At 31.9% G+C, this 12,553-nt stretch overlaps 2 protein-coding genes across 2 annotated transcripts; both read left to right on the forward strand.

Annotated features, from left to right (window-relative positions):
• The first annotated feature begins 5,230 nt into the window (after window positions 1-5,230).
• On the forward strand, window positions 5,231-5,874 carry LOC103854530 (histone H3.2). The gene has a single exon (XM_009131471.3). The coding sequence runs from the start codon at window positions 5,288-5,290 to the stop codon at window positions 5,696-5,698; it is 411 nt and encodes a 136-aa protein (XP_009129719.2). The 5' UTR covers window positions 5,231-5,287; the 3' UTR covers window positions 5,699-5,874.
• A 3,243-nt stretch (window positions 5,875-9,117) lies between these two features.
• LOC103854806 (receptor-like protein 19) lies at window positions 9,118-10,584 on the forward strand. Its single transcript, XM_033285314.1, has one exon. The coding sequence runs from the start codon at window positions 9,118-9,120 to the stop codon at window positions 10,582-10,584; it is 1,467 nt and encodes a 488-aa protein (XP_033141205.1).
• Window positions 10,585-12,553: the final 1,969 nt, after the last annotated feature.

A 12,553-nucleotide genomic window follows, 5' to 3' on the forward strand; every position in this document is an offset into this window, starting at 1 on the left:
GAGTGAAATTTCGTGATTCGTCTTAACTCAGTTGTAAAATAACGAGTATTTTACAAGGATCATCTTTATAATTATTCAACGACGAATGTCTGAGTAAAAGTGAAATGGTTGGTGAAAACGTATTTGTAGTGGACTATACCTAACATGTTTTCTCATAAAGTTGTTGTTATACCGATGTAAAAGATTTGTAAACCATTTCGTTGTAGTCAGTTGTTTTTCTACCAATGACGAAAATTTATTTTTCTAATTAATCTTTTATTTGTGCATTCCATCCCCGATCAAATTTGTACTTGCATGTCAATATATATTTCTTTGTTCTTGTTTACTGACTAAAGATCGTGAAAATGTTGAATGCGTGGACATACATAAGCAACTAGTATTTAGTCACGAGCTTTAACAGAATCACAAACTACAAGGTTTCTTCAATTTGTTTATTTTATAATTTCATTTATCTATTTGTTTTATTGTTTGATAAATCATTATATATTTATTGTTTAAAAATCAATAGTATTTTTTGTTGTAATCAAACAAAAACTCTCAAGGAAACCAGGTAAATGGTTCATCGACCAATGAAATTAATGGTACCAGAACAAAAGGACCAAATAAGTAGTTCATCTGCAAATCAATCTTCTAGACATTAGGTATATTTGTCATTTTAGAGTACTTGCGTATACACATTTTAAACTGGTTATGATAAGCTAGTTTGCACTTTTATATGAGTCACACATTGATTTATAATTTAAATAGTTTTAACACTTGTAACACTTACCAAAAAAATATAATTCTTTTAAAATTAAAATGAAAGAAATTTAAAGTAGAAATAAAGGAAATTTAAAGTAGAAAGAGAGAAAATTTAAAGTATAAAATAATATTTTTAGCAAACTTTTAAATTTACTTTGTATATATTAGTTTATAAATTTCATATTAATAATATACTAATTAGTAACTTATATTCTAGTTTTGTATTGTTATAATTAAATAGATGTTAGGTATAATATTAGAGGATAATTAGTTTAAAAAGTTTATTTTTTTACTTGATATATGTGTATTCCACTTTATGGATGGTTTTAGCATTTGATATATTATTCAAACAATTGAATTGAAGTAAAACAAATATATATATATATATATACATATATACAACATTTAAGCAAGGGAGTCAATTTTTAAAATAATATTTCTTTTATCAAAAAATTAAAACAATTACACAAAAGTGAAATTACAATGGCCTTTTTGTGTGTAAAACACTATATAATAGTTTACTAAAAATTTAATTTAAATTGGGCCGGCCTAAAAACATAATGGCCTATGTATATATATATCTTATGGCTTAATATATACTTTGAGAAAGTGAATGTGATGATTTGTCATGTTCTCTATAATTTTAGGTTTAGTCATATTTTATGTTCAATCTTATATATTAAAACATAAGTCACAACCTTGATTCATGTATGATTTTTTTTAAAAATGTACCTAATGGACATATTTCTAAAATCTCATATTACATTTAATATATAATCTTATCATTTAAATTTTGGGTTTACGAGAAATTTTTATTGGGCTATCAATAATTGAATTTAAATAATAGATGATCCATTAGATTTATAGATAGTATAAATTATATATATATAATTTAATGTTGTAATACTATACCCCTATATGCTAAATATTTAAATATTTGTCGATGTTAACATTTAAAATTATAAATATTTTTTTTAAATAACAAAAATCATATTATCTAACAATGATTAATCTTTACTATCTTAAACAAATGAAAAAAAATTAAACTATATAGTTTATTTTAAAAATTAAACAAAAATTAATGTTTAATTATTTACTCGATAATATAAATCAATGAAGCGAAAAGTTTAATTTTAAAAAAACTTTCTAAATTTGTGAAATGTTACAATATCTTTGAATATGACAATAAAACAATATTTTACTAATCTTTATATATATAGTTACGAGTTTAATAATGAAAATAATATTCTGAAAATATATATATAGAAGAAGATACATATACATGTGAAAGTTTGAAACAATCTATTCAATGAAAAAAATATACAGTAAACTTATTAGGTTTTAAAAATTGATAGACACATATATATTATAATATATACCGATTTATAATTGAAAACAAAATATTTATATACAAATAAATGAAAACAAAAATCCACGCGGTTGCGCGGGTCGAGATCTAGTTATTAATTAATTTTAATTGATCATTTTAGTAATTTAGCTTATAATTTATTACTATCCTGAGGATAATAAAAAACTTATTGCGATAATATCATAGTTAAATTTATATTATATTTACTTTAATAATATCAGAGTTAATGTATTATATATACGTTTATATTATATTTGGTTTAGTAATATTAACCCGACCCTATTATATATATATATATATATCACATAAGATAAAATGAATTATCAATCTTTTTAGATAAAAGTTTTAGGACAATCAAAATCACTCGTTGTGGTAATTTCTGAAAAGTTATAATTAAATAAAAAATATATTATAATATTATTTTCAAAGTAGTTTTTCTTCCTCATGTTAAAAGTTAAAGCATTAAAATTCTTATTACCCTTAATAAACAATTAGAATATATTTGTTAATATATAATTACTTACCCATTAATTAGAATTGAATTTCATTAGTCTGATAATCATCATTATCTAAAAGATTCTATATTATGTTATCCAAAAATATTTTACATCATATTATTTTAAAAATTAACATAAATCCATGAATATAGTTTTATGTATATATAAATGTTTTAAATTTATTTTACGTAATAGAATATATTTTATTAAAATAATTAAAATTTATCGTATATAATTTTTTTAATATTTAATTAATTAGTAAATATTTCAACATCATAAAAATAAGTTATTCTAATGTTTTTAATTCATAAAATATCTATCTATAGATTTTTGTAAAATTATTAAACCCGCAAGTGCGGACAGAAACCTAGTACCAAATAAAACAAACTCTACGTTAACTTTCATTTAGGATAGGAAAAAGTTATTAGTAATATCAATACGTTTTTGTCTCTTTACCATTTCTTCGTTTATTTAGGTTTGTAGGTTTTCATTTGGTTTCACCAAGCATGAAACTGACAATTTCATACAGATTTCAAAGATTTAAATCCTTTTCAGATGTTATCAACTTGCAATCTATGAATAAATCAGAAGAAATCAAGTTTCTGTTTTGCTGTTATGCACATATAATGATCTGATTTCCAAATTTTGATTTCATAAACATGGCTTTATAAGATCTTGCTATAAGTACAAATCAAATATCAGTGGTTAAATTTTTATGGTTTGATTCATCGAAATGTCTTCGTCTTCTTTATCGTGAGAGGCACAAATCTTCTTCTACTTGGATATGATTCAATGTGTTATCAATTACACAGTTCACATACAGATAAATTGACTTGTTTCGTGTTCTACAAATCTAAACACACTATGGGTTTTGCCTGAAATGATATCATATTCATTGATTCATAGCTTTACTTTATGTTAACAGCATCTGACCAATTAATTGGATCGAGTCTTCTTCACATCCTGAATAATAGCTTGAGCAGGTCTACAAATACTTATATGAAGTCGGGTTCCTTCCGTATCGAATAAATGGCCGCTTGAAAGATCAGTTTGATAATGAGAAGGCTATTAGCATCCAAAATGGGAGCCTTTAACCATCGCAAACAATCATCAAACAATACCGGAGGCACCAAGTTGAGTTGGGAACAAAAGTAATTCCTTACCTCAGCACTAAAGACACAGTAAAAAAACAAGTGTTGCCTGCATTCATCAGCTCTTTAGCAAAGCAAACAGCTCGATGAAATATTGAGTCCCCATCTTCTCATCAATCTATCCTTCGTTGCTAGTCTGTTCCAAGCAACTAGCCATGAGATAAATGCATGTTTTGGGACTCTACCTTTAAACCATATATGCGAGTGCCAAAAGATTGAAGGTCTAGCATGGTGAAGAGCAATCCATGTATTTGCTGTAGAGAAGCGGTTTGAAGGGGAATCATTTCCCACTTTCCAAAAGTAAGTGTCATCAGTAGATGACTGCACAATAGGATCAGGCGATGGGAGGCACTGTTTTAGCAAGGTGATGACGAAATTCCTGCTACGAGAAGCACTCAACCACCACTCAGCGTTTACTATTGCATCTGCCACTTTCACGTCTTTATGCATACCCGAGACTGCCGGGCCCGCTCACCAGTGAGATGAATCAAGGGACCAAGATCCGTCCAATTATCATGCCAAAAGCCAGTTGTGATCCCCGGCGTACCTCTCATACAATAAAGTCTGGCATTTGATCTTAGCTTGCATAACTTCTTCCATATCCAACTGTCTCCTCGACGAGGTTGCAGCTCTGAGAAATTGGCGGATCCAATCCTATTTAATCTTATCCACGAAACCCACAAAGACCCTCTGGCTGCAAACAACATCCATATCAACTTTAGAGCTAAGACCTGTTGGAGGGTGGCCGGAGGGTGGGTTAGGATCCAACACAATATTAGTCCAGATGCTCTCAGAAGGCACATTATTACGTTAATTTTGCTCTTACAAATTGTTTTAAATAAATAGTTGGTCTAGAGGCTCGTATAAATAAATACTTCATATGTTTGAGAATAATACACATTTTAAACTTGTCACACATATTAATAAAATATATTAAATTTTATTTATATATGCATAATTTTTGTAATTATCTTTTTCACATAGTTCTAATCCAAACACAATTGAGTTTTTTTGAAACTTGCAATTAATCATTACTAATTGATAAAATACGCATTGTAAATAAATAAAAAAAATCATTTTGAAACAAATTATTTTTCTAAAATATGTAACATTATGAAATGGAGAGAGTATGTCGTATTTCTTATGAACTCATCGCACATGAGACCATTATTATGTTGTATATACTCATCTTTTTGAAATAATTTCATGGCCCAAATTTCAGAGTGGCGCGAAAAACTTTTAAACTCTTTGGAAGTAAGCGGTAAAGGTCCCGTGGGGTCTTGCCACGATGATTTTAATTGGTCCATAGTAACATCACGCGGATGGGTTAAGATGCTTAACATGACGTGGCCTGTTTTAATTGGTTAACAAGAGAACACGCAGATCGACATCTTAAAAATATCAGCCGTAGATAGCACTTCCGAATCCAACGGACTAAAGTTAAACAAAACTCATAATAAAAGCAACTCATCTTCTTCTTCATTCCTCACAATCAAATCTCACATTCACATTAACCATCTGATTTCGTTATGGCTCGTACCAAGCAAACCGCCAGGAAATCAACCGGAGGCAAAGCCCCGAGGAAGCAGCTGGCGACCAAAGCGGCGAGGAAATCAGCTCCGGCCACCGGAGGAGTGAAGAAGCCGCACAGGTTCCGTCCCGGAACGGTGGCGTTGAGGGAGATCCGGAAGTACCAGAAGAGCACCGAGCTTCTCATCCGCAAGCTCCCCTTCCAGCGTCTGGTCCGCGAGATCGCTCAGGATTTCAAGACGGATCTGAGGTTCCAGAGCAGCGCTGTGGCTGCTTTACAAGAGGCTGCAGAGGCTTACCTCGTTGGGTTGTTTGAAGACACGAATCTCTGCGCGATTCACGCTAAGAGGGTTACGATCATGCCGAAGGATATCCAGCTCGCGAGGAGAATCCGTGGCGAAAGAGCTTGATTGGTTCTTCAATGAGCAATCTACTTGGTTTGATTAGGTGTAGTTGCTTTGTTAAGTTAGTACTTAAGGTGTTCGACGAAATATCCCAACGAAAGTTTCTCTTGTTTAATATAAGTAATATTTTCCCAATGATTTCGATATGTTTTTGCTAATATGGGTCTCTGCTCGTTAATTCACTCGGTGACTAAATCATAATGTTACATAGATTGAAAACATTCTGTTAATTTCCGGAACGTTTATAACACAACATACTATACATCACATTCATTACACAAGCTTAGTTTTTTTTGTTTGGGACAAAACACAAACACAAGGTTAGTGTTAGTCGCTATTTAACTGGTCTAACCAAAAAAAAAAATAAAATAATAATAATTCGGTTTGGAAGCACCACGTCTTGGTTCTTTGTTCTTCTTGATGAGAAGTTTTGTACTGAAAACTGCTGTAGAAATGTCCACGTTGACCAAATGTAAACAGAAGATATTTCTATGTGAAATGGGTTTGATGGAGAAGAGAGCACAGTTTGTGAAATAACCAAATGTAATGATTTTTTTTTTTTGATCAACGACCAAATGTAATGACTAAAGAATCAATGTTATTACTATTTGGTCACATGAATAAATCTCTAAGGCCAAATCAACGTACTGATATCTTCCCATGCAATTATAACACGATAATTCTCTTTATGCATTGCCTAATTGATATTAGTATGAGCACTGCACAACCATAGCATTTGGATAGCAATCTGTTTCCTTCCTTGCATAAATTGGTAGAAGCATAACTTATACATTTTCCTATTAAAAACAGTATTGGGATGGGGTTCTTAATCTCTACAAAACTCAGTCACTGACCTTAGTTTACACGGGTTCAAACAATCTTTTCGGATAACACGTCGGGGGTAGTGATCGGGCTAGACCTTGGTGTGAATTCCCTTGAGGGAGAGATTAATTCGAGTAGCAGCCTTTTCAGGCTAAAGATTAATTCTATCAGTAACCTCAAGCATCTGAATGTTTTGAGACTCCACGACTACAATTTCAGTGGCTTGATTCCTTCTTCACTTGGAAACCTTTCTCGTTTAGCCAATATCCACCTCTCTGGTAACACTTCTGGTGGTGAAACTCCCACACCTTCTTTTGGACGTTTGAACCAGTTGACCAGCTTAGATGTTGATTCCAATAAGCTTAGCGGTAACTTTCCCATCGCACTACTCAATCTTACAAAGCTGACATATCTATCACTCTCTTACAATCAGTTCACAGGGATTCTTCCTCCAAATATCAGTTCAGTCTCCAGCTTGGAAAATTTCGAAGCACGCCAAAACTCTTTCTTTGGAACTATCCCTTCTACTCTCTTCTTCACCATACCCTCTCTGGGAACTATTGATTTAGCTGATCAGCTCCGGAGTGTTTTTGGAATCTCACTGCCAAGTCTCTCTCAGTTTTAGACATTGGTGATAATCACTTCACTTTCACTGGAAGCCTACCAGATATATATTCAAGAACACCACCAGTCTGAGGTCACTCAATCTTGGTCACAACCATTTCGTGGGGAAACTTCCAAGATCTTTGATTAGCTGCTCTGCTCTGGAGGTTCTAAACGTGGAACACAATCGATTCAACGACACTTTCCCATTCTGGTTGCAGTCCCTAAACAACCTACAAGCAGTACCGGCCCTGGGTACAAGCCAAAGAAGCATTGGCTTCCGGCCCTGTTCAGAATATGTAAATTTTCGGCTATCAATTTCTCAAAGTCTCCGGTAGAGCAGTTGGTTTAAAGTTATAATTTGTATGTCTGGAGTTACTGGTTCAAAGTCAGCCAACTACTTTCATCAATTTTTATTATGTAATAGGTCCTAAATTGTTTTGGGCTTCCAGTCCACAATTATTCCAGACCGGGCCTGCCTACAAGTCCTGATCCTCAGGGCAAACGAGTTTCATGGGCCGTTACAATATAATCCACAAGGACCTTCTTGGTTTCGGCAGCTGCAAATCATTGACCTATCAGACAATTACTTCACAGGGACCTTACTATATGATTTCTTCATCTACTTGAGCATAGGAAAATAAATAAAATGTTATCGATACAAAATGAACATAACAATTAACTTTTAAGAACTTATAACAATAATCTTGTAAAAATTTATGCACATATATACATTTTATAACACAACTCAATTATAGTAACTGATTAATATTTTATTTTCATTTATTTATATGTTTTAGACCATTCTTTAATTTATATGTAGAATATTTTCATAAATAATAATATGTATTGCTAACTTGCTATTCACTTAAGGTTTTGATTTTAAATATAAGGTTTTAGATTGGTCCATTTAATACTGAACCACAAATTATTTTTGATTCCATTTAGAATAAAATCGAGTTAGTCTTTTTAAGTTTTTGTCACAAAAATAGCTTTTAAAAAGGAACATGACCAAATTTTTTTTATTAAAGAGTAAAAGTATATTTATACTCTAGGGTTAATTAATCTAAATTTAGTGCTTAGAGTTAAGGGATGGAGTTTTCAAGATATGATTTCAATTAAAAAATGAAAAAATAAATATTAAAATTTTTAAAATATAAAGTCTATTTTGGTATTTTTTTTAAAGTTATTTTTGTGACAAAAACTTGAAAAAAAAAACTATTTGAGAGAATTGTTGATATTTGATGAAATAACGGCAAGAAGCTATTCACAGATAAAGACATAATAGCATTCATATCTTTATATAGACACACTTTCACGAAGTTTCACCATCACATTACTTGTCTTCTCCCAAGATATTTAAAGAGGTGGAAACTCATGAGCTTCATTCACACATGGTTCCATGTCTTTTCCTCTTGTTCATTTCACAAAAAACATGTGTGTCCTAGCATTGCCGCTTTTACAAAGACAGTCCACACCTTTTGTTTTGGGTTACAATTTAGTAGAGAGCGACAAAACATACTATTTATAAAATGGAAACACACAAACCATGCAAGAAAATCAATTATTTCTGTGCAAAATGACACTTCAGATAATGCTGATGGAGCTCATGGCATGTAAAACATTTATCTGTAAAAAGTCAAAGAGCATTTCATGCAACGTCAAGGAAAAGAGCTTAAGCCTTTTGTATATATATACATACATACGCAGAGACTAGAGATCCACACCACTAAACTATTACATTTTCACTACTTTGAATACTTTGTTTCCAAAAGTATTCATAGAATGAGCTTTCTTTTTCGTTCAATCTGTTTCCTCTTCGTTTTAAACATTCTTAACACGTTTGCTTCTCCTACACGGCACTTGTGCCGACCCGACGAAAAGAATGCCCTTTTGGAGTTCGTGAATGAGTTTGAGATTCGGAATCTTGACGATGCTGTTTTTTCTAGTTTTTCTTATCCCAAGACGAACTCGTGGAGCAGCAAGAGTGATTGTTGTTCATGGGACGGTATCACACGTGCCATGCCAAGTCTGGTGAAGTGGTCGAGCTAGACCTAAGTTCCAGTTGCTTCCATGGCAAACTAAGTTCCAAAAGCAGTCTTTTTAAACTGCAAAGGCTCCGTGTCCTCAATCTTGCTTACAACGATCTCGTCTCTTCTGAGATACCTAGCCAGCTCGGTACACTCAAGGAGTTAACACTACTCAACCTCTCAAACACTTTGTCGTCTGGTACAGTTCCAACAGAGCTTCTTCATCTAACCAAGTTGGTGTCTCTTGACCTCTCTTCTAACTCATTATCAGCTCAAAAGTCATTTCTTAACAATCTTTCCCAGAATTTGACAAACCTAGAGGAGCTTAACCTAGGTCTTGTAGACATTTCTTCAGAAATTCCTCCAAATATCTCAAAACTATCCTCTCTCAAATCACTCTCTCTTGATGAATGTAACTTGTTCGGTAAATTACCAAGCAGTCTTTTTATGATTCCTACTATGCAATCCATTAACTTGCAAGGCAATCAAGATATGGTAGGATCTCTTCCAGAGTTTAATAGAAATAACTCTCTTGTTTTCTTGGACCTCTCTTGGATATCCCTAGGTAACTTACCTGTCTCCATCAACAACCTTAAACACTTGACTACTTTGAGACTTGGGTTTTGCAATTTACATGGACAGATTTCATCTTCACTTGGAAACTTAACTAACCTATCCACTCTTGACCTTTCATCTAATTTTTTCAATGGTCATATCCCTTCTTCATTTGGAAATCTTCTCCATCTTACCTCTTTAGTCCTTTCTTCTAATAGACTTAGTGGCCAAATCCCACCTTCCTTTGCCAATCTTAATCAACTTACTACCTTAAGTCTTGTTTCCAATAAGCTTAGTGGTAACTTTCCTCTTCCATTACTCAATCTCACAAAGTTGTCAGAGTTATCACTGGTCAACAATCATTTCACAGGTACACTTCCTCCAAACATAAGTGCACTTTGCAACTTAGAGACCTTTGAAGCAAGTGAAAACATTTTCACTGGAACTCTCCCTTCTACTCTCTTCAACACCCCTTCTTTGACTTACATCGATTTGAAAGATAATCAACTCAATGCCATTCTTGAGTTTGGGAATATCTCTTCACCATCTAAGCTAGAAAGGTTATCACTTGGCAATAACCATTTCAAAGGGTCTCTCCCAATATCCATTTTAAGCTTAGTCAATCTTTACAGCCTTGACCTTTCTTATTACAACACGGGGATGTCAGTAGACTTTGGTTTCTTCTTATCACAACTCAAGGGTCTCATAGATATGGACATAAGCTATAAAAACACCACAAATATAGTTGACTTGAGTACCATCTTCCTACATCTCAAGTCCCTATCTTCACTGCAGCTGTCAGGGGTACATGTCTCGACCGCGAAAATGGGTTTAGTTTCCAATCTACCAACGAACTTAGGCACCTTGCACTTGTCAGGCTGAGGCTGTGATTGTGTTGTATTATTGTGAAAAAAATTTGATTTCAACTACATAGATTTTGCTCAACTTAAAGATACAAAAAACTATTAATTAGATGATAATATTCATGCATTTATATACATATATATAATTTTTTTTGTTACAGATGTGTAATTAGTATATCAATAATATGAAAAAGCTGATGTTCATAGTCAGACTACAACCGTTCTCCGAAGAGTTACTCTAACTTAATTGTTAAGGAGGTAATTTTCTATAAATAACTGTAGCACTTTTCTCTAAGAATTATTAGTCCAATTCAATTAAGCAATTTCAGTTTTTTTTTTTCTTTTTATTTCTACAAAAACTCTATTCTATATAGTGAAATTGAAATACAAGCAACATTATGAGCTGGACAAGTAGAACTATTTGAAGATATATATCGCGCTATGAAATGTGATAATATTGTTATTATCATGAAAGTCTTTTACCAAGAGATACCAAGGTGTAATTTTTTTATCAGCATCTTCTGAACTAAATTCTAATAAAAAAATTTCAGCTATGATGATGGTTGATTGGTTAATCTTGGCCATATGATTGAAAATCTTTAAATAAATAACGAAGTTTATGGAGCTCGATATTAGTTAACATATATATATATTTATGTTAACTTATATGAGTTAACTATATTTAATTAACATAAAAAATTAAAAAAAAATAAGTATTTATTTATATATTTATTAGAATCTTAAATTCCATATTCTTAAAACCTACCACACCTCTCAATTCTAAACCCTTAGTCTAGATTAGTTAACCTTAGAATTAAGTGTTTTTTTCTTTTTTTTTTAAGAAGTGAGAATAAAAAGGTATTAAGAATGTGGTATTTTTGTTAATTTCCCGTATAATATTGTCACTAACTAGATTGACCTTATTTAGCTTTTCAATTTTTTTCATTGTCAATTTTTACTTTAGAATAAAAGTCGTATTAAAATACAACATATAAGAAATTTGTGATTCGTTATAACAAAAATGGTTGCTTACGAGTGTGGTTCTTTTAGTTATATATATTCTTTCTACGTTTTAATTTGTGATTCTTCCTATATATTTTGTATCCTTGTCACATTTTAATTTGTGATTCACTATATTATGTCTTCTTACAGAAATTATGTTCAGAGTTTGTGTTAAGGTTTTTATATGAAGTTTTCTACATATTTTTTTTGTAAGTTTAACACTGTGAACGTATTTGTTTAGTTTTAGCCTCACGAGTTATTTCTAGGACATAGCTAGTGTGCTTGAATCAGTCCCAAAACAATTAAACAACAACTTAGAAATTCCGATGCTAACCTTTGAATTGGAAGAAGCCACTCTTGGTCTGTTAATATCTCAAGGACGTTTAACTTAAGCTCCTTCGAGAACTCTTCTGATTGCTCATATATCTGTTCATGCTTTTCCTGTGTAAATAAAAATGTCCATCTCTACAGGTTCAGTGGAAATGTGGAATCTGAACTGGAGAAATGGACAAACATGATTGACTAAAACAAACACAAACATGAAACTGAAGATAACAAGATTTAGAAACACTGAGTTGTAATAATTTGTTCTTCATATCAAAAACCCATCATCTCTTCTGACCATTAAATGTACCACAAGCCATGGTCCATCTTTTAATATCCCCAAAATGTGCATATAAATATAACAATTTAAGTCTTCAAAACGTATTTTATGCTTATTATTGAACTTCACATACTATAAATGTTTTCTGAAGAAACGATTTTCATTATTTTGAATAGAATGTAACTTAGGTAGTTAATATTTAAGATCAACAGAGAAAAAAATGCACCGAGCTCAGACCAATGCACAGAGCTCAAACAATGCACATATTACACATGTTGTTAATTAATGTATTCTTCAAACTATGCACAAAAATGCTAAGTAAATTAAATTATTTTCCGATACTTTCAGTCCGCGCAAGACGAAGATCTCTACCTAGTTACCT

The sequence above is a fragment of the Brassica rapa genome, chromosome A02 (assembly GCF_000309985.2).
Source record: "Brassica rapa cultivar Chiifu-401-42 chromosome A02, CAAS_Brap_v3.01, whole genome shotgun sequence".
Taxonomy (NCBI): domain Eukaryota; kingdom Viridiplantae; phylum Streptophyta; class Magnoliopsida; order Brassicales; family Brassicaceae; genus Brassica; species Brassica rapa.